This window comes from Periplaneta americana, chromosome 4, assembly GCF_040183065.1.
Source record: "Periplaneta americana isolate PAMFEO1 chromosome 4, P.americana_PAMFEO1_priV1, whole genome shotgun sequence".
NCBI classification, from domain to species: Eukaryota; Metazoa; Arthropoda; class Insecta; order Blattodea; family Blattidae; genus Periplaneta; species Periplaneta americana.
In genome coordinates, this window is record NC_091120.1 from 59,160,339 (window position 1) to 59,183,662 (window position 23,324).

Here is a 23,324-nt window from a genome sequence, read left to right on the forward strand (position 1 = left end):
TTTTGTGGCCAAACTTTTGCTCCATAAATAACTATACTCTTTATAATGCTATTGTATATCTTGGTTTTTGTTTCCTTGTGAATATATTTGTCCCACAAAACTCCACTTAATACTAAAATCGCAAATTTACCTTTAATTATATCCTTTACCTTTAATATTTATTTACCTTTATTCTCACTAGAGCTATCTAGTGTTAACTACTATAACTACAACGGAATAATTGAAACAAAGAATTTGTAATATATAACTAGAGACGCCAACGGCGCTAGTTTCGCGTACAAAATTGAACCGCTCTTCGGCCGCCATTAAAGGGAGTTGATGCTTCGTCGGGAGTGCGAGCAGTTCATGCTTATTGAGGAATACGAATAAATATAAGTACACTTGAAGGGAAGTAATAAGAAAATGGTGAAATACTGCGTTGCAAATAATTGTTCGAACATAGCTACTAATGTAGGATGCTCAGGAAAGCATACATATCTTAATATTTGGAAGAATGTTCCAAATGCAGTTCCTCCTTTGAATGTATTTACAGATTGTCGGAATATTTCTTGGATAAAGTTTTTTCAGAAACACATTAATCAGGTTTATAAGCTTGGTTTCAACAATGTATGTTAGGGTTAGGTGCCATCACATTACAGTGGATTATAATAACAGAGTGCATAAGAAAATCCTCAGACTATATCTGTCTAAAACTGTTTTGTTTCACAATAAATGAATTAATCATGTAATTTCCGTTTTGTATAGGCTACTTCTAGTTTTTGGTTGTATTATGTGCAAAGAAATTAGTGAAAATATAGCTGATGGCCTACTTAGGCCTATTATTACCACTACTACTAGGTCTATTATTACCACTATTACTAACTAGGTCTCACTTCTACTAGGCCTACTAATTCCACCAAAACTAGGCCTACTATTACCACTACTACTAGGCCTATTATTACCACTACTACTAGGCCTACTATTGCCACAAAAACTAGACCTACTACTACCACTACTACACCTACTATTACCACTACTCCTACTCCTACTATTACCACTACTAAGTTACTAGGCCTATTATTACCACTACTACTAGGTCTATTATTACCACTATTACTAGGCCTATTATTACCACTATTACTAGGCCTATTATTACCACTAATACTAGGCCTACTATTACCACTACTACTAGGCCTACTATTACTACAAAAACTAGGACTACTACACTAATACTAGGCCTACTATTACCACTACTACTAGGCCTATTATTACCACTACTACTAGGCCTACTATTGCCACAAAAACTAGACCTACTACTACCACTACTACACCTACTATTACCACTACTCCTACTCCTACTATTACCACTACTAAGTTACTAGGCCTATTATTACCACTACTAGGTCTATTATTACCACTATTACTAGGCCTATTATTACCACTACTACTAGGCCTATTATTACCACTAATACTAGGCCTACTATTACCACTACTACTAGGCCTACTATTACTACAAAAACTAGGACTACTACTACTAATACTAGGCCTACTATTACCACTACTACTAGGCCTATTATTACCACTACTACTAGGCCTACTATTGCCACAAAAACTAGACCTACTACTACCACTACTACACCTACTATTACCACTACTCCTACTCCTACTATTACCACTACTAAGTTACTAGGCCTATTATTACCACTACTACTAGGTCTATTATTACCACTATTACTAGGCCTATTATTACCACTATTACTAGGCCTATTATTACCACTACTACTAGGCCTACTATTACCACTACTACTACGCCTAGTAATATTACCAAAACTAGGCCTACTCTTACCATTACTAGTAGGCCTATTACCATTACTACTAGGCCTATTATTACCACTACTACTAGGCCTATTATTACCACTACTACTAGGTCTATTATTACCACTACTACTAGGCCTACTATTACCGCTAATAATTGTATTAAAAAGTCTGAACTGACCTCAAACCTGGTGGTCATTAACTACACAATGAATAGATTGTTTTATGATAAAATTTATTCTCATTATATTTTAAATCAGTTTCCAGAATTTTTATGATCTCATATTTCACCACTAAATATTTTCAAAGCACCATGTACCTTCCTCTTTCTTTGCATGAAAGGACTGAAATATAGATCATTTTAAATATTACAGTAAATATCCATTATTGTGTCCTTAAAACAATACTAGTAATACTGAAAATTAATGTTGACATTGCCATTATTCAATATTTCACATACTTATCCCGAGTGTATATGGGTGATTTAATTTATTTTTTAGAATATCCCCAAAGATGAATCATTATAATACTTTAATAAATATAGCGCTCCTCTGCATTCATGTTTATTTCATCACAACTCATCCTTTGTAAAAGATGTTTAAAACAGTGTTTATCACCAGGCTACATCAATGTATTATGGTATTGTTTTCGAATTTCGCGCCGCAAACACTCCCTTTAATGGCGGATGCTAGCCGATTCAATTTGTGACATTTTTCTTGCCTGCCACTCACGGGTATGTGTCTCTAGTAAGTATTACAAACTCTTTGAATTGAAATGAAGGATCATAATGCCAGGAAATGTAACGAGTTCAGAACTATCAGCTTGATATCGCACTCGGCGAAGATTAGTATTAGTATTAGTATTAGTATTTATTTATTTAACCTGGTAGAGATAAGGCCGACAGGCCTTCTCTGCCCCTCTACCAGGAGATTCCAACTACAATATCAACAATAAAATTACAATTAGTATTAAATTTACAATTACAATTACAAATAATATTACAATTAGTATTAAATTTACAATTACAATAAAATCAAAGTACGAAAAGATTACCTGAATAATTAAAGCTAGATAATTTATCATAGAGAAACAAAGAATATTTTATATTTACTGAATTACAAATTAAATCTAGAATAACAAAATTGTATAGTGATGAAATTACTGAATATTGAAATATTTTGTGACAGTTTAAAGAAACTATTTACAACTAATCAATTACTGACCAAGTGCCTAGTAAGTTTTCGTTTGAATTCAATTTTATTTCGACAGTCCCTGATGCTAGCAGGTAGCGAATTCCAGAGTCTTGGCAGGGCTATTGTGAAAGAAGATGAGTATGAGGAGGTGCGATGGGATGGTATTGTTAATATTGTTTCATGACGAGAGCGTGTGTTCAGATTATGGAGGGAAGAAAGGTAAGTGAAGCGAGACGACAGGTACGAAGGAATAGAAGAGTTCAAGATTTCGAAGAGAAAGAGAAGTGAATGTAAATTTCTTTTCTTATCTAGTTTAAGCCAACTTATTGCTTCCAGGGATGGGGTAATATGATCATATTTACGAACATTGCTTACAAAACGTACACACAAATTATGAGCACGTTGAAGTTTCATTTTGTTGTCGCTGGAGAGGTCAGTCAGTAAAATGTCCGCATAGTCGAAATAGGGAAATGCAAGTGTCTGCACAAGGGACTTTTTTAAGCAAGAGGGGAGATGAACATTTATCCTTTTTAGCACATGGATAATAGAATATATATTCTCCGGCGAATACTGAATCGACGTTTATATTCTATGGAAGGGTAGCAGTTTGAAGAAGAGTAGTTTGGTTTCAGGAAGGATAAATGTACGAGAAATGCAATTGGACTGCTGTAAACAATGGGCGAAAGATACCAAGAAAAGAATAAAGATGTGTATTTGTGGACCTAAAGAAGGATTTGATAGAGTGGACTGGAATAAACTGATAGCGATCGTGAAGAAAATTGGTGTGGACTGGAAAGAGAGAATGCTGTTCATTAATCTTTATATGAATCAACGACTCAAAGTCAGGATAGGAGCAGAAGTGTTAGAAGGAAGTGAATATGATGTCCTTTATCACTAACACTTTTCAACATCTACTTGGAGGATTTAATGAAAAGTTGTTCTGAGAACATGGGAGGGGTGATAGTAGGAGGAACAAGGATGAAGCGCACTAAGACGTTCTGATAATATGGCGTTGTTAGCAGAAGAGGAGACGATACTAAGGGATATGCTACTGGAGCTAAATGACAACTGTGAGCAGTATGAGATGAAGATAAATGCAAACAAGACGAAGACCATGTTTGTCGGAAGAAAAATAAAGAAGATAAACGTGAAAATTCTAAGTAAGGCAGTAGAGCAAGTGGACACCTTCAGATACTTGGAGTGTACAATAAGCAGTAACATGAGCTGCTGCCTCGAAGTCATTTCGTTGTAGTTATAAACACTAGATAGCTCTAGTCATATTTGTGTTTATCATTTCTTTTTGCGAATTAGAATGAAATATAACACGATTTAAGTAATGACAGAAGTGATTTTAATTTAATTAATTATTAATTATTCTGTTCACGAAATATTCTCACTAAATATCACTCCAGATTTCCGTTCTCATTGTGTAATTTCACATGCCCTTCGTTTTTGTGAATTTGTCGACAAAATTAAAACCTCTTGTGTTATTCCTTATGATAATTATTGGAAATTACTTATTCTGCAAGAAAGGTTGGAATAAAACAAAATATTCGAATAGCATCTACATACTTTACAACAAGGATGGGCATCGTGCCTCACTTGAGAAAAAATGCCTCGCTGACCTTCACAGAGCTTATCGCTCTGAGTGACAACATCTTCACAATCCCCGTTTCTCCCTCACGCAGCTCCTAGGCGTGGGCAGGTTCTATATCAGTTTCATAAGCAATATCAGTGGTGGCATAATGGCATTATCAAAGCAGTGTGTACGCGTTAGAAAACGATTATTTCATGAGAAAAGGGAGGAAGAGTTTTTCTGCTGTTTAGAAGGGGAGAACATACGATGTATGTTATGCTCGAAAATCCTACTAGGCATTAATAAATTTAATATACAACGACATTACTCCTTATGTCATAAAGAACATGCTGAATTAGAAGGTAAGACAAATGAAATGTTATTTTTCGTACTATTCCGAAGAAAATTTATGATCTTCACATTTCCATAGTATACTAAATACGACATTATACCTTAAACACGCTGCATTAAAAGGTACGAGGAATTAAATGTTGTTTGTACGTATTATTTCCAAAAGAAATTTATAAAAAAAAAATATCAAATGTGCGTAGAAAACGAAATATGATTTTCTGAAATTATTTTAGGTCGAGAACGTGCAAATCTATTAAGTAACCTTGACAAACGCCAGAATATTCAAGAAAATAAACGTAGACAACGTGATGGAATATTATTGGCTAGTTACGCAATTTCTCGCCTGTGATTTAAATCAATTCAATGATGGAGAAATAGTAAAGAGGTTTATGATTAAAGCTGCCGAATTAATTTGCCAAATTGAATAAAAGTTTTCGAGTCTCTCACGTTAACCAAGCGCTTTCCTAATAATTCGCCACTGACCGCCTTAGCGATTACGGTAAGGTGACGCAGGTCACAGCAGTTTATATTTCCCATCCTACTCTGCAGTCTCCTCTCCTAGTAAACAAACTATTTCAAATCGAGTGCCTCACGTAACCGAAAATTGTGCCCATGTATGCTTTACAACCTCGGTACCTATCATAATCTGACAAGATCTGCCAGGAATCGAACCCCTGTGAGAATTCGCCAGGGAACAGTTAGATTTATGCACTCGGTCTCCCAGGTGTCAAAAATATGCATGCTGTTGCCAATTAATAAATAACAACATAATATTATTTGATAACAAGAAGACTAATCTATTGGCATGTTTTGTCAATTTCGAATTAATTGACGAAATCCGCACATAGTCACCACGAATCCGTCCACTATGTGGTACAAAATCAATATGGCCTTCACGCGCAGCAGGTTCAGTGACCTCATGTAACATCAACGGACACCACTGTGACCTACAACGTTTTATTACATACCGTACGAAAAAATAAGTTTGCTACATTCCACGTTTTCTTGGGTTACGAGGCCACGTAATCGATACGAAGTGAACAGTAGTAGTCAGCTCACATGACGAGGCAATTTAGAAGAGGAATAAGCACAGCTCTCTCGCATCCGACGTACATGACGAAAATTTAAGTCAGGGGTGCTTAACCCGTTGATCGTGATCCACCGGTCAATCGTATAACCTTTTGAAATCGATATTAATTTGTTTTGATATAGGCTAGATAACAGAAAAATATTTGAGAAATTCTTTCTCCTGAACACAAATTAATTCCACATACATACTTACTTAACTACTTACTTACTTACTTACTTACTTACTTACTTACTTACTGGCTTTTAAGGAACCCGGAGGTTCATTGCCGCCCTCACATAAGACCGTCATTGGTCCCAATCCTGAGCAAGATCAATCCAGTCTCTACCATCATATCCCACCTCCCTCAAATCCATTTTAATATTATCTTCCCATCTACATCTCGGCCACCCCAAAGGCCTTTTTCCCTCCGGCCTCCCAACTAACACTCTACAGAGTGTTTAAAAAATACGGGGCATAATTTCAGGTATGTATTTCCCACATGTAGACAATCAAAATAGTTCATTACAACATGTGTCCGGAAATGCTTTATTTCCGAGTTATGGCCTTCACAACATTGAAATTCACCGGAACGTTTTTCTTTCCGCAGCTCGTTGCCGTCAAAGGAGACATTAAGAGGGCACTCTGACAATTCATTCCGAGGCGAATGTTACATTCAGTGTTGTGTAGGCGTTAGACTGTGCGACATGTATTCAAATCAAATAGACTTACGGGGCAGGCGTACATAAACTTCCTGGAAAACACCATACCTCATGTTTTAGAAGACACTCACTCCACTGATCAATCGTCAACACATTCACTTCTTGCATGATGGCGCTCCTGCACACTTCAGTCGTACGGTTCGCCGGTACTTGGATCGAAGGTTTCCTGATCGATGGATAGGTAGAGGTGGCCCAATTGCTTGGCCTCCACGCTCACCTGATCTGAACTCTCTCGATTTCTATTTGTGGGGCCATTTAAAATCATTGGTGTATTCGTCTCCGGTGCCTGATTTGGAATCCCTTAGGAATTGAATTGTGGCATGTTCTGAGGACTTACGCAATACTCCTGGAGTTTGGGATCGTGTTCGCAGGTCAATGAGACATCGATGTGAGGTCTGTATTCCAGCAGGAGGTGGACATTTTGAACATCTTCTGTAATGACAACGACCTGCGGAAAGAAAAACGTTCCGGTGAATTTCAATGTTGTGAAGGCCATAACTCGGAAATGAAGCATTTCCGGACACATGTTGTAATGAACTATTTTGATTGTCTACATGTGGGAAATACATACCTGAAATTGTGCCCCGTATTTTTGAAACACCCTGTATATGCATTTCTGGATTCGCCCATACGTGCTACATGCCCTGCCCATCTCAAACGTCTGGATCTAATGTTTCTAATTATGTCAGGTGAATAATACAACGCGTGCAGTTCTGTGTACAGTATTCTCGTCACGAGACATAATCACATACTTTGTTTTTTTTTCAGGATTTACTTCCAAACCTATCTCTTTACTTTCTTCAAGTAAAATTCCCGTATTTTCCCTAATCGTTTGTGGATTTTCTCCTAACATGTTCACGTCATCCGCATAGACAAGCAGCTGATGTAACCCGTTCAATTCCAAACCCTCTCTGTTATCCTGGACTTTCCTAATAGTATACTCTAGAGTAAAGCTAATAAGTAAAGGTGATAGTGCATCTCCTTGCTTTAGCCCACAGTGAATTGGAAACGCATCTGACAGAAACTGACCTATACGGACTCTGCTGTATGTTTCACTGAGACACATTTTAATTAATGAAACTAGTTTCTTGGGAATACCTAATTCAATAAGAATGTTATATAAAACTTCTCTCTTAACCGAGTGATATGTCTTTTTGAAATCTATGAATAAATGATGCACTGTACCCTTAGGCCTATACTCCCATTTTTTCTCAATTACCTGTCGAATACAAATATCTGGTCAATAGTTGATCTATTACGCCTAAAACCACACTGATGATCCCCAATAATTTCATCTACATATGGAGTTAATCTTCTCAAAAGAATATTGGACAAAATTTTGTACGACGTCAGCAAAAGTGATATTCCTCGAAAGTTACTATAGTTAGTCTTATCCCTAGGTACGATTATGGACTCCTTCAATTGTTCTGGTACAATTTCCTTTTCCTAAATAGCAAGTACAAGCTTATAAATTTCGTTAGATAATGCGCTTCCACCCTCTTATATTAATTCTGCTGGAATTTGATCGATTCCTCGAGACATAATTTTTCAGATTTTCTATCGCAATGTCGACTTCAGAAATTGTGGGTTCGGGTATAAATGGGTCAGCAGTTTGTATTTCAATTTCGTCCCGATCATTTCTTTTTGGCCTATGTATATTTAGTAGTTGCCCAAAATAGTTCTTCTACCTGTTCAGGATTGAATGAGAGTCTGCAAGCAAGTCACCATTCTCATCCTTGATCACGTTTACACTTACCCTTCACTCTTAAATTCCTTTATGCCCTTATATAAATCTATAATGTTTTATTACAATTAGGCTATACTTTCAACTCGTTTACGCAATCTGTGCCGACTATGCAAGCGTTTGTGATGCTCATGTTCCCGGCTGGGAGCCGAACCAAACGCTTTATACCGTAGGTCTAGCATTGCGACTTAAAATATTCCATCATCTAATATCTGTGTAGTAAGATTTTACAGAGTGGTTATAAAGTCTCGATCCATTTTACGGAAATAATGGACATGCGGACATGAAATCGATATGGGGTTATCGTACATAAGAAATTCATCGTAATTCAACATGTCCGCCATCCATTTCATAGCATTGTCCCCACCTTTCACCTGTAGCCCTAAAGACAATCGTCAGTATGTTGCCTGCAATCGCTTCACATGCTTCCCGAATACGATTCCTCAGGTTCTTTAGACCTCGTACTTCGTTTTGCACACGTTTTCCTTGATAAACCCCCAGGCGAAAAAGTCTAACGGCGTCAGGTCAGGTGAACATGATGGCCATACTCATGATGAACCTCTGCCAATCCATCTGTTAGGAAAGCGCTGGTTGAGGTACGCTCTAACAGTTAACGCACAATGCAGGGGTGTTGCGTTGTGCTGAAAGACAACACTGTCAACAATGCCATTCTGCTCTAGCTGTGGTTTCAGAAAGTCTGTCAGCATGTCTAGGTAAGTGTTGCCTGTAATGGTACCTTCTGCGAACATGAAAGGACCGTAATCAGTGGCTTTCGTAAGCCCAAGCCACACATTCACTTTTGAGGTGTCCCTTTGCCATTCATAGATAGCGTGTGGTGGCTCGTTACCCCATATGCGACAGTTGTCTTTATTCACTTTACCAGAAATGTGGAATGTGGCCTCGTCACTAAACAGGATATGTTGGAATAAGTTTTTGTTGTTCACATCCTCCATTAAGTCATAGCACATTGCCCTACGAGCTGCATAATCTTCTACGTCTAGTTTGTGTAACACCTGAATGTGATAAGTACGCTTCTTCAATGTAAACCTCAAAATCTTCAACACAGTTGCTCTGGACACATCTAGCTCGTTATTTAAACGAGTCAATGCCTGAGGACTTCTTTCGATGGCTTCTCGGATCTATGCCACAGTCTCCTCGGGCTCGGCAGGTCGACCGGAACGTGGAGCATCGGCATCATTTCTTCTATTTCTTACAATTTGAAAACACCACAAACTTCAAGTGTTTCTGAGATTCAAATATTAACGTAGTTCATGAGCCGTAGCGGTGTCCAAACTTCACAAAATATTCTTGAATACATGACACGAATATCTTCATCATTACAGTTTCTCCTTTGAGACCTTGGCTCTTCTCCCTCGTTCAGATCATCAGTGATTACATTAAAATACCTTTCATAGGGATTCTATTTTTTTTCCTTCTGGTCACTTTGCAGTTAATGATTCCCAGTAGGCATTCTACTCTTTACGATTAAAAGTATGTCTTCGTACTTCAGCTGGGAAAATGGATTATCCAGTAGGCCTGTTTCACTTTGTACGATTCAGACATTGAATATTTATCTAAGAAGAATCTAACTCCACAAACTATTAAACACAGTACCTATTAGAAATACATTATCCAATTGCCTCTATAATAAAGAAATTGCACATGCTTCAACGTTTGCAACAGCAGACTTTGCTTCCTCACAGCACAACAATAACACGTGGCCCGTGGCTTCTGCTTGGTTACAACCTGTGTGGAGCAATGAATTTTTTTTAATGGGGACATATGAATTAAAGTGAAATTATAATGGCAAAAAGAGTATTTTTTTTCCTCCATGTTAATGATTGTACCAGTGCGCTTTATTTGAACCAGGCTTTGAAGCCGTTAGCCCTGTGGACTCACAGTATATTTAATTCCCCTGTTAAAAGATTTAGGTTTTACTAAACTATTGGCAATAAATTTATTTATGGGCAGAAGAAAGAGCCCGGGAGGAATGAGCCAAGCATATGGGAAAAATAGAGGGAAAGGAGGAGGTCCGTGGCTCATTTCTGTAGTAATGGATTACGTGAATATTGTATTATAGGCACATGAATTCTCTGCGTTTGTCTGAACCCAAATGTAAAACCAATGCAGCTTTTTATCATAGCATCAGTCAAGGTCCCAGATTATTAAACACACTTTATTCTAATTTTATTTTAGCCACGAATCCTTTCCAAATTAATAAAAAAATAAATTTGTATTGGATTTATGGTTTGGGTTTAAACATATTAAACAATTTTTAATCTGTATTCACTCTCAATTTTAATTTTAATTTTAATTTTATTTTCGTCTGTATTGGAATCCCCTCCTGAGCACGAGTCGTACTCATTCAGGAGTGGGCTATTTTATTTTTCATTCTATTAACTTGTATTCATTCCAAACTTACGAGCAATAAACATAAATAAATATCCACACATCATATTTTTGTTACGGAATAAAATGAGCCTTGCATATACGATCACTTGCATCTCCACAAAAAAATCTATTATAAATTCAACGATTTTCACTCCCGAAATCTCCGGAACTATCTTAGTGCTAGTTTCACCGTTAATTTTTATAAACGTGTTTAAAAAGGATAGTTTAGCCATTTCTAGCCTTTTTGGCAAGCCGGTTTTGCTTATTTTACTGAGAGGTAGTTGGTTACACTGAATAAAATACTCTCAAAATCAGTGCACGCCAAAGAGTTTGTAATGTAAGTATTACAAACTCTTTGGTGCACGTTTGTGCGCAGTACTACAGGTGCGGCATTTAACGTTTCCTATTTTCAAACCCCCATAACTTATTTAGTTTACAAGTAGATTACAAGAAATTAATCAGTTTACAACCATTATAATCTTGGAATTACAGTACATCTTATGTTTTGAAAATAATGTCTTTAAGATGTCCTCCATTGGCGTCAATGCATTGTTGCAATCTTCCCTGCACACCGGCCATTACTCGCCGCAATGTTTCAGGTGTAACATCAGAAATTTCTTCACGAATCGCGGTTTTAAGGTCCTCGATGTCTTGAAGGATACGACCGTAGACCTTACTCTTAAGATACCCCCACAAGTCTGGTGCAGTGAGATCAGGGGAAACAGAGGGCCACTGAATGTCACCTAATCTGGAGATAAGTCGCCCAGAGAAAGCAGCAAGAAGTGTGTTCATTGAAACACGTGCTGTATGGGATGTGGCTCCATCCTGTTGAAACCACAGGCGCTGAATGTTCCAAGTTACGGCGTCTCAACTCAGGCAGGAAAAAAGTTGCTGAATATCTAAAGGATCATTTTAGCGAACCAACTGCTGACCCGAACTATATGATCTCAAATCAAGACATGATTGACAATATTAATAGAGATTTAAAAGTTCATGATGCAAGTACTATTCCTCATACAACCCCTTCAGAAGTTAAAAAAATTATTAAGACTTTAAAATCTTCAAAATCTCCTGGACCAGACAAAATTAGTAACTTAGTTCTAAAAAATCTACCAAAGAAACTTATATGCCATATTACTAAGTTGTTCAACTCAGCATTGAAAACTCGATATTTTCCCTCATCTTGGAAACATTCACAAATCATTACAATTCCTAAACAGAACAAGAACTCTATGTATTGTCAAAATAGAAGACCAATATGTCTTTTGAATACACATGGAAAATTATTAGAACGGATCATCCTCAAACGAATGTTGCCTTATACAGACACCATTATTCCTCCTTGGCAAACAGCTTTTCAAAAAGGAAGATCAGTAACTCACAATGTAGTCTCTCTCGTAGAAGACATAACCAAAGGCTTTAACAACAAATTCTACACAGCAGCCATCTTTTTGGACGTTTCTAAGGCATTTGATAAAGTTTGGCATTTAGGTCTGCTGTATAAACTTAATAAATTTCTGCCTCGCTCATTAACTCACCTTCTAGCTAGCTACTTAGAAAAGAGATCTTTTCAAGTCCTCATAGATGGCCAACTATCTTCCACTTATATAGCAGAAGCTGGAGTTCCACAAGGCTCTGTACTTGGTCCTATATTGTACTGTCTCTACACTTCTGACATTCCTACTACTCTCAAAACTAAAACACTTCTGTATGCTGATGACACAGTTATATATAGTGTTAAATTCAGTCCTCAATATGCTGTCTCCGCAGTTCAAAACCATGTACTTCTATTAGAAGAATGGCTTAAAGAATGGCGTATTTCTTTAAATCCTGAAAAATGTCAGTCAATAATTTTCTCTAAGTGTTTAAAAAGACCTCGTGACAAAGTAAAAATATGCAATCAAGAAATTCAATACAGTGACCATGTAAAATATCTTGGTATTACTCTTGATAACAAATTGTTATGGCACAAGCACATAAAATCTGTAACAACTAAGAGCTCTCTTAGAATATCTCATCTTTACCCCCTGTTCAAATCTCCTGTCCTCAGTCTAAGAAGAAAAGTTATGCTATACAAAATGCTGATTTTACCGATTCTAACTTACGTTGCCCCGGCTTGGTGTTATATTCCAAAAACAGTGTTTCAACCTCTTCAAATTGTTCAAAATAAAGTGCTCCGAATAATACATAATTCAGACTGGTACACAACAAATGCACAAATACACTTTGATTTGGACATGACATTTCTGAAAGACTCATTACGTGAACAAGTTAAGAAGTTTTATAACAGTGTAAATTCAAGTGAAAATCCATTCATCAAGCGTCTTGGTCAATACAATGCAAATTTCTACAAGAAACACAGAACACCAAAATCCTTTTTAAGTGAATAACATGCACTTTTCCACAACCTCTGACTTCCTTAAACCTACACTAATGTTTCTGTGCCCAATTGTTTTGACAGCTGGACATGAACAATATTTGTGCATCGTTATTTGAATTTACACTAAAATACGAAAAGGCAGAAAACATATTTGTTTTGGAACTTTATCAATAAATTGCTGAATGTGGGAAAAAAAAAAAAAAAAAAAAAAAAAAAAAAAAAAAAAAAAAAAAAAAAAAAAAAGTTGTCAACATTATGTTGTAACGCTCAGAGTTCACAGTCACCGCAGCACCATTATCGTCCTCGAAAAAGTAAGAACCAATGATACCCTCTGCTGCAACTGCACACCAGACTACGACCTTAGGACTGTGTAGTGGTCGTTCAAGGATTTCACGTGGATTTTGTGGGGCCCAATAACGAAAGTTCTGCTTGTTTACATAACCATTGAGACAGAAATTTGCTTCGTCACATTATCAGGCAGCTGTGAAAGTCATTGTGAGTGTTAAACAATTGCAGCATTCTCTGACAACATTGGACGCGCAGGGCTTTGTTTACTACTGTTAATTTTTGTGCGACTTGGAGTTTATATGGATGGAAGTGCAAATCATTGTGTAATATTCTTCGCACACTTCTGTCCGACAAATTCATGATCCGGGAATGACGCCGCACGGAACGATACGGACTTCTCTGCAGAGCCGTTCTCACACGTTCGGCATTATCAGGAGTCCGCGCCGTTTTCTGACGAACTCGAGCTTTGTTTTGAACCGATCCCGTTTCACACCACTGACGCACCCACACACTGATTATTTTTCGTGATGGTGCAACTCCACGTTGATTATCACCAAAAATCCGCCTAAACTCGCGCTGGACAGCAACAATTGACTTGGTTGAAACAAACTGTTCAACACAGAAAATGCGCTGTTGCACCGGCCAACGTTCCATGGTTAACTAAAGGCTTTGTTACACCGAATCCCTGTGTTGGGATGTGGCTGACTAAATCCTAGGCTTTGCTACACCGAATCCCTGTGTTTGCAAACATGTTTTACCAACAATGTGAACAAAATCGCCAACTTAAAATGGGAAACGTTAAATGCCGCACTCTGTGCAATTAAATCAATAGTTGGCAACACTGGCATGCAAGATCATGTTGGTCATTCAACTGTTATTGGAAATGCATATTCCCTACGTATTGAACTTCGTGACTGTATGTGCTAGACTGTGATAATACTCAAAATAATTAGTTACTGCGAGATACACTCTCCAATTGCATTTTGTGTTTATATTAGGTCTGTATCACAGACACTAGACAGACCAATATTGCAACTAACCATCATGTTGAGATCACTGCTAACCATAGTATGTTCTCCCCTCTATCGAGAGAAAAGAACATTAGCTTAACAAAAAAAAAAAAAATAAAAATTTTGTCTTTTACGTTCAAAAGATAGAAGACAATAAATTACTACCTGCCTATGTACGCTATTCTAAGTTATTCGTTATATTTATAAGTATTTTTTTATGTTAAAATAAAGGAAGAAATGAGAGTTTGCCTTAGGCCTAAGTTTGCCTGGCGCTTGATGTTTGAACAAATAAGATAACCCTGACCCCTGGTGGGTAATTTCGGCAACATATTTGAAAAGTTGGAGCACAGATGTTCTGTGGATAACATGAAGAGTCGGAGGGTGTCTGTGTTTGAACTGTGGTTGTGATTTGGAGTTTTCATTTCTGCCATTTATGTTTAATAGGTTGCATGGATTGGGTATTTTAGAAGAGTTTGACACAGTGAAGGTATTTTATTCAGAATTAGTACGTTGTTTTACAGTCATTGAAGCTATCAATTCACGTCCAACATATTTATTCCACGTCCTTAATTACCTTTCTAGTAACCACTTTTTTATCACATGAATTTGATATTGATCACTATATTGTAAAATTCTTGATTTCTTGTCATGTTTTATTCTATTGTAATCTTGTTTCCTTTATTCTTTGTCATATGGCAACCTCACAAGTTGGGGGAAGACATAAATTTCAGATTTACATTGCAGTTAGCTTTTGATTAACATAATTAAACTAACAAATATGTATGTAATTTCAGGACGAAACTGATGAATATGGAGATCCATAAACAAGATCTTCTAAAGCTAATAAAATTTGGAGATTTAAGAACCGTTATAAGTGATGTACAGGTATGCTGCAATGTTCACTTAATTTCTATTTTACTAGGCCTATATTCATATTGTTCTATTCTGTATTTATAGGCTGTATAGGCAGTATTTTCCAACATCTGAAAATATATCCAAGCATTTTGAAGTTACAAACTTATTTCTAAAGGAAAAATAGCCTATTACCGGTAGAGGTGTTGATCGATTAAAACTTTCGAATGTTTAACCGCGAATAGGAATTAAAAAGAATGGACACTGAGTGAATTTCCCTGATCTGTTTTTCTGCGCGCATGCGTTCCGTTAGCGTATAATTCTACTTTCAAACGCAAGAGGTCTGTGAAATCGTGCACCCGCGAATGGTGGAACAAGAGTCCTGATTTGCTGACAAGTCTGCTGAAAAGTATTTCTGTTGTCGACTGCTGATGAATATCAGCGCTAGTTCTAGGGGAAAAAGGCAGAACCTCCCGCTGATGCAGATAGAGCTAGTTTGAATATCACTGAACTACAACATCAAAGGTATCAATCCGCAATGTCCATACTTATAGGCCTAATTCCCTATACGCTGGTTTAACTGAATGCCTGTAATCGATTAATCAACCGGTTAATCAATTTTGAACCATGTTTGTAAGTTTGAACACCTCACCGCCTGCTCGAATGCATCCATACATCCTATGGCTGCATATACTGCCTGCTTTTCAATGGTCAAACATGTAACATTTATTTTATTAATTTAATTTAATGGCCAGATACTTGATATGTGATCATTTGTCTACGAACTTCCCAATATAAATCACGTATTGTCTTATACTGAAAGGTTTGTAAGGCACAGCACTTTGATATATGGTCCCAGTCCATAACACAACTCTCATCTTTGCTCAGAATGCAAACTGATGACAGCAGGATGGAAAGCTGATGTAGATGAGCAGCCAGAAGATCGTGACCATTGAGGATGTAGAGTTTATCCAAGTTAAACAATATTATGTGATTAGATGTAGTTACTATTTGAGTTCCTTTCCTCGTCAAGGCATCAGCTGTTTTATTTCCAGGAACTCCACAACGCAAAGGAATTCACTGGAAGGAAATTTGCTTTTGGTTATGCTGTAGTTTCCCTAGGAGGCTGTGGATAGCTGCTACTCTTGAATCGAGGGGTTGGGGGTGTGGCTATGGCTTGTAAAGCTGCTTATGAGTCACTCAAGAGAACTGCATTTTCAAAGTCGTTTATTCTTAAAATTAATTGTTCTAAGACCAATCTTATAGCTTTCATTTCCCCATCGAAGTTTTTATGGAAGTCTCCTAGTGTGCGATAGAAGCTGAACAGACTGCTGTGTACTCCTATGCTGACTTCACTATTTCTCTCAAGCTGAGATCCACCTGTATATGTGCAGCTGTTGTCTGGAGGATAAAATTGACTGTAGTTTGTAATGCCAGTTGTTTCAAAATAATTCTATTATTTTCACTTTTCTTGCCATTTCTGTGAGGTTTAGTCTCGGATGAACATCAAGTTGCTGTAGTGGCGATGTGGATGTTAATAAGTATTCTACTGTGGTTATGGGAAAATACTGTGATTTTTTGTTATCGATATATTGAACAAAACCGTTTTGCATTTTGAGTTGACTCGGTTAACGTTGATAATCTGACCAGTAGGTGACAGATGACAATTTGATTAGCTTCTCATACTGTATTAACGCGAGTCTCTCTCTTTCTTTGATTCTAATGTTAAAAATTATATATACTGCCTGTGTCTCACGTCCTGAACCGAGAGCTCCCTAGTGCTTATAACCACGCCTCTTAGGTCTGCTCGGACTGGCACGGCGGCTGCAGTGTGGCAGCAAGGCAGCATATTACATGTGCGGAAAACATTATCCTATGTCAGTGCAGGGATTTTTGCTGTTTATAATACTGGATATTGTAATCGTGGTTACCACTATCGCTATTATCTCTGACGGAGATTTCCTAAAATGTGTGTACACACTAGGCCACTCTTCGTTCAGTCTGGACAACTGCTGAATTACCATAGGGCAACATTTCTCAAAGTATGTTCCAGGGTTCCATGAGCCCTATATGATTTTAAATTTTATTTTATACCCTTTTTACTTGGTTATTTAACGACATTGTATCAACTACTACGTTATTTTGCATTGATGGGATTGGTGATAGCGAAATGGTATTTGGCGAGATGAGGTCGGGGATTCGCCAAAGATTACATGACATTCGCCTTACGGTTGGGAAAAACCTCGGGAAAAATCCAACCAGGTAATAAGCCCAAGCGGGAATCGAACCCGCGCCCGAGCGAAAAACTCTGAACGCAAGCGCCTTAGTTGACTGGGCTACTCCGGTGGCTATTTTATACTTAGTGGATACTATAAAAATATATAAATGTTACGAAAATATTAATCAATAATAACATGAAACCACCGATGATGATGATGATGATAATAATAATAATAACAATAATAATAATAATAATCCAATAATATGCATAATAACAATATGTTTAATGAACATCTAAAATGGAAAATACCCATAATATTTATCACTTTCAACACTGGATTCTCTGCGTATGTGTTCGCTAAAACAAAATACCGAAAAGACAAAATGCATAAGTACAGTAGAAATGAGACTACGACTTTCCGCCATAAAACCGATTTTGGACTTGAAAACAATTATACATTCGTCCCACTGAACAGAATTATTGAGATACTAGCTTCCACTTGTCTGTTAACTATTAAATATTAATAAAATATTACAAGGATTCCGCAGTTACACTTTAGATTAAAAGGGGTTTCGCGGTGGAAAAAGTTTGAGAAACACTGCCATAGAGAAAAGAGTTTACAGATGTATACACGTGATAACCGTAATCGCGATTAGGTCGATAATCTCGAGTAGAGACTGTAGCCTACCACTGGTATTAGTGTTTAGTTACAGGAATTGATGAGAAGGACTTAATTTGTTTTGTGAGGGGATGGCCTATACATTCGCTTGTCCATGGCTGATCTTGCTCCATAGCTGACGAAAGAAATTCTGAAAAGGACGATGTGTTGAATGTAGGGTAGTAGGCACATGCGGTACCCAGGACCTCCCACTCACCCCCTCTGCCTCTCACCCCACAAAGAAACAGCTCAGGAAGTGAGGCACGGGCAGTATATATATATATATATATATATATATATATATATATATATAAAGAAAATGAACTCTGATGTCTTATAATTGACGACCTTTGTTTTTGTTTTTTTCTTTTTTTAAATAACCTAAATATCTGTTTTGTAGGTTACCTTGAATAGAACCCAAGTTACACAAATTGACTTATGCGAATTTTGGCATTTTTTCAATATTTCAATTATGAATAACTCCTATAATAATTATGTAGGAGAGTTATGAAACTTCGTAAACTTTAATTTCTAATAATTGTTCATAAGGAGTGTCTCAGGTATCATTTAAAATTGTAGGGTGCTATTCATAGACATTTCGCAGCATGCGCTACGAGCGTACTAAGCTAGCCCCGGCTATCCACTGGTTACTTGTACAGAATTCAGATCATATCCTATCGCTAACACTGGTTTATGAATACGAAAAATGCTGATCATCCACCGGAAGCCCGTGCTAAAAATGTCTATGAATACGGCCCTCAGAGATTAAGTATGTGAGACTTGATTTGACATGGAATGACCCTACATTCGTTTTATATGTTCATACCACTTCATTCTTTTTGTTGCTAAATTTTCTTCGAGACTTTGGATATTAAAGAATTTCTCGAATTCCTTAGATTTTATTGTCCTCTTTTTCATATGACTTATTTTGTAAGTTGTCTTGAGATAAATATTTTCCTATATTGGTACGAATGTATTGCTTTAACAATATTTTTTTCAGGTGCTTTTGAAGAATGAAAATCAAGGGAAAATGGCTCTGTCTTTGCTCAGCGGAGTCTCCAGCACAATTACTAGTAATGGATCCACTGAGCATTTAAAACCTGGAGATGTGTTTCAACTTTGTTACATGTGCTGCACTGCAATAGAAGTAGAAAATCTCACTACTGACAAATACAAGTTCTTGTGCAGTGTGTATCATGTAGTCAAATACATTATAAATGAGGTAATGGCATGCTAGTATCATTTTTTTATTTCATTGTTAACATGCTAACAGCTCTTAGTGATTTCTGGTTGGACTTATAAACGGGGTTACTTTGTCAACAATGTGACGTTGAAATGTGTTCAGATTTCTACCCAGTGATACAGTGATAGTCCTGATATATTGTAATTTATTTGAAGACTGGCACACTCGTAATCACACTAGCATTGATACAAATTTACATACTCTAGACCAGGCCTGCACAAACAGCACTCAACGAGCACGCGCGCTCCTTCGGAGTGGGAGAGCGGTGTTTACTACTCGCCGAAATGGACAGGAAGATACGTCAGAATGACATAGACTTGCTATAGATAGAGGAGAGGAAAAACACCACTCAGTTATCTACTGGAGTGCAGTGTGTAGGCCTATTCTCAGTAACTGTTTCACGTTGCTTACCTACTGCTACAGTACAGTATGAAGGGATCTAAAAGATGGAACATAACATTTAACGATTTACAGCTCGTACTTATTGATCTTCAATGTGACCTAAGGGCTGAAGATCGTTTGAATAATACTACTAGCCTGGTTGAGTTTTACAAGACTAAACATTAGCAATAATATCCACAACTACACAGGCTGGCTGTGAAAATGATTGCTATGTTTGGCTCAACATTTATATTTATGAGCGACTGTTTTCTATAATTAACTTTAATAAAGGCAGATATCGAACATCTGTAACTGATGTTTCATTACGATCAGTAGGTTACTGTTCCTTTCAGCTGCCAACAGCATAAAACCTCGTTTTCATGTACTGATAAATAAAAATATAATAAAATGATATTGTACATTTAAGTAGCTATAGAATTTCTATTATTTCTGTAAAATAGATATTTCTTTATTAATTAATAATAGACCAAGATAGTTTTCCAAAGACTGAACGGGAATTCATTTCATAAGCACTCGTAATAGTAGGTACTTTTGTGTATATTTTGTACGAGATCACCCCTTCTTCCAGTCCACCCTTATACAGAGCGCAGCTAATCTCTGCATTCTGCTCATGAGCTGTGAGCCGGCTCGGAGAGTGCAAACCTTGTGCAGGCCTGCTCTAGACACTCAGGAAACTTTTCTTCAAGGAAAATTCCCCAAAAGTGAAGCCTGGGAATCGAACCTGTGATCTGCAGATTTGGAGGCAAGCATGCTGAACACCAGACCACAAAGGCAGTCTAAGTCTAGTATTATCTTGAAAAACACATTAGTATATATGGTATTAAGTATTTAAGTTGGCTGTTTTTCATTGTGGATACCAGTAACTGTGATTTAGAGGGCTAATAAAAATGAAATATGCACAACATGTATACTACATAATATCATCCATATCAGTGATTTCTAAATTCTTGAGTTTCACAAATCTCTAAAGCTGTCATTAATGCACTCTGCCCAATAACCAGATCAGCAGAAGGAAAATCTGTAAGTTTTGAAAAATGAAGTTGAAAAACAATGGAGGATATTGAATAATTTCGAGAGAAAAATTGTTCTGGGGCTGGGTTTCGAACCCGGGACCTTGGTTAAATGTATCAACGCTCTACCAGACACCAATCCAATTTTTTCCTCTATATCCACAGACTTCAAAGTGGGCTGACAACCATCAAGCAACCAACATTGAGTGCACACTAATTCTGTGTGACTTAAATTGTGATTTTCTGTTAACGAACAGTGACGTGTATTATGCAAATCAAGCTTTCAGATATATAATTTTGGATTCAATACTCGGCCCTAGAACAATTTTTCCCTCGAAATTATTCAAATCAACTTTACAGAGTTATACCTGAAAGCTTGATTTGCATAATACACATCACTGTTCGTTAACAGAAAACCACAATCTAAGTCACACAGAGTTAGTGTGCACTCTCAATGTTGGTTGCTTGACGGTTGTCAGCCCACTTTGAGGTCTGTTGATATAGAGGAAAAATTGGATCAGTGTCTGGTAGAGTTCCCGGGTAGCTCAGTTGGTAGAGCATTGGTATGTTTAACTAAGGTCCCGGGTTTGATACCTGGGTCCGGAACAATTTTTCCCTCAAAATTATTCAAATCAACTTTACAGGGAGTTATAACTGAAAGCTTGATTTGCAATGGAGGACATTTACATTCGGTAGATAGGATTCTGAAAAATAGAAGATTATAAAATTAAATCGACACTTTGATAGAATGTAACCTTGTATGGTTAATGCTTATACACCTGAAAAATTTTATCAGATTCACCCCGTGCTATGGTACATGTTTGATATTCGTAAAATGAAGCAGCAGGCTTACATGTAGAAAAAGAAAACTATGTTGATTTCAATTCGCTGGTAAGTTTCTTCAGAAGTTACAGCATTTGTAGACTTCCATTTGAAAATGATGTTTTGCAACTTTTTTTACTTGTTTCTTCCTTTTCTTCTTTTTACTTCCACTTTTTATACCAGTAACCACTCGGATATTGCCTTTCCATAAAATTGATTCTTACTTACCTGAGACATTTTACTATTCATTAAACAGTCAGACATGATATGTTGAAATTAAATTGCTGACCACAGGTACACTTTAAACATTCCAAACGGGTTCCACAATAATCAACAAAAACAGACGCGACTTTACAGGTTTCTGCAAGCACTCAGCCTGGAGGTGGATCCTAGTGTTGACATTAGATGGATATACGATAAATTAATGAACCTTGTTAGCCAGGGTTGCCATATTGTGTGATTTATCGCAATTTAGGCCCATATTACATATTACCGATATCAAACCTAGACCGAATAAGAAACTGAGTTCCATAAAAAATTATTACACAGTTTAAAAACATATCTCTAAACTTAATTTGCATTTTTAAAACTGTTAGAATTTTTATGAAATAGGTTTTTTTATTATCCAATTTAATAAACCCTATTTCACCCTGAGGTATATTAGGGTTATAGTTGGCATCAAAATACATATTTTATAACCAATAAACAATAGTAAAATTATAATATAAAATTATGGTCACAGTTACAATTCACATGAATTATGTAGAAGAATGCACCTTAATGAAAGAATGGATCCTGTTAAAGATTAATGAGATGTTTGAGGAATAATCAATGCAAAAGATACACAAGAATGTCTAACCGTTTCAGAGTAAATACACGACCTTAAAAGATAATATAACAAAGTTTGACTTTCACTTTTCAATTAATACTTCATAATGAACAATGGAACAGTTAAGAGTAATAAAGGGATATTACAAGCAATGATTTACGGTTACAAGTTACATACGTGATTCAGGAACAAGTACAATAATTAAAATAATAACACAAGTAATGACTTATAACTAACAAATAACGAAATTCTTGAAGTGCAATATATAATAGTAGGGGCAATACAAAAGATTTGAAAACAAATGTAAACAGTAAAGGAATAGTAGAAAAATTGACTTAAAATTGCAAGTTAAACACATTCTTTTTAAAGCAATAGGTAACAACAAAGAGATACTAATATCAATACACTGACTATAGTTACAGATTAAACACATTATTTTAAAAACAAAAATGCAAAGGATCAATAGCTATTTTCAGGCATTATATACATGGACCATGTCTTTAATTCACATCTACTTGACGTTACTTCGTATATTATTTTGTGTTTCAATCTATTTCAATTTGTTATTTCACTGTAACAACAACAATATGTTTCATAAAGCCTCAAGGGATTTCTCTATATGAAATAGGTTTTACTTTGACTGAGATTAAAAAAAAATGTTTTGGACAGAGACCTTGGGCTATAAGCCCATAGTCCCTCTCCTTAATCTTACTGTATATAGTTCTTCACAAGAATTCCTTTAATCATCAGCCCACCACCTGATCAGTCATTC

The 23,324-nt window shown here is 36.6% G+C and overlaps 1 protein-coding gene across 4 annotated transcripts in view; it reads left to right on the top strand.

The window, feature by feature from the left end:
• LOC138697825 (uncharacterized) overlaps window positions 1-23,324 on the top strand; it is a 298,065-nt gene that overhangs the window by 215,281 nt on the left and 59,460 nt on the right. For 3 of the 4 annotated variants that reach the window (XM_069823371.1, XM_069823373.1, XM_069823374.1), the window contains exons 1-3: window positions 14,856-15,002; window positions 15,310-15,400; window positions 19,247-19,468. In XM_069823371.1, coding sequence (XP_069679472.1) covers window positions 15,320-15,400; window positions 19,247-19,468 — 303 coding nt within the window. In that variant the 5' untranslated portion in view covers window positions 14,856-15,002; window positions 15,310-15,319. Of the gene's footprint in view, window positions 1-14,855; window positions 15,003-15,309; window positions 15,401-19,246; window positions 19,469-23,324 lie in introns of those variants that run through there. The other variant, XM_069823372.1, reaches the window with a different exon arrangement.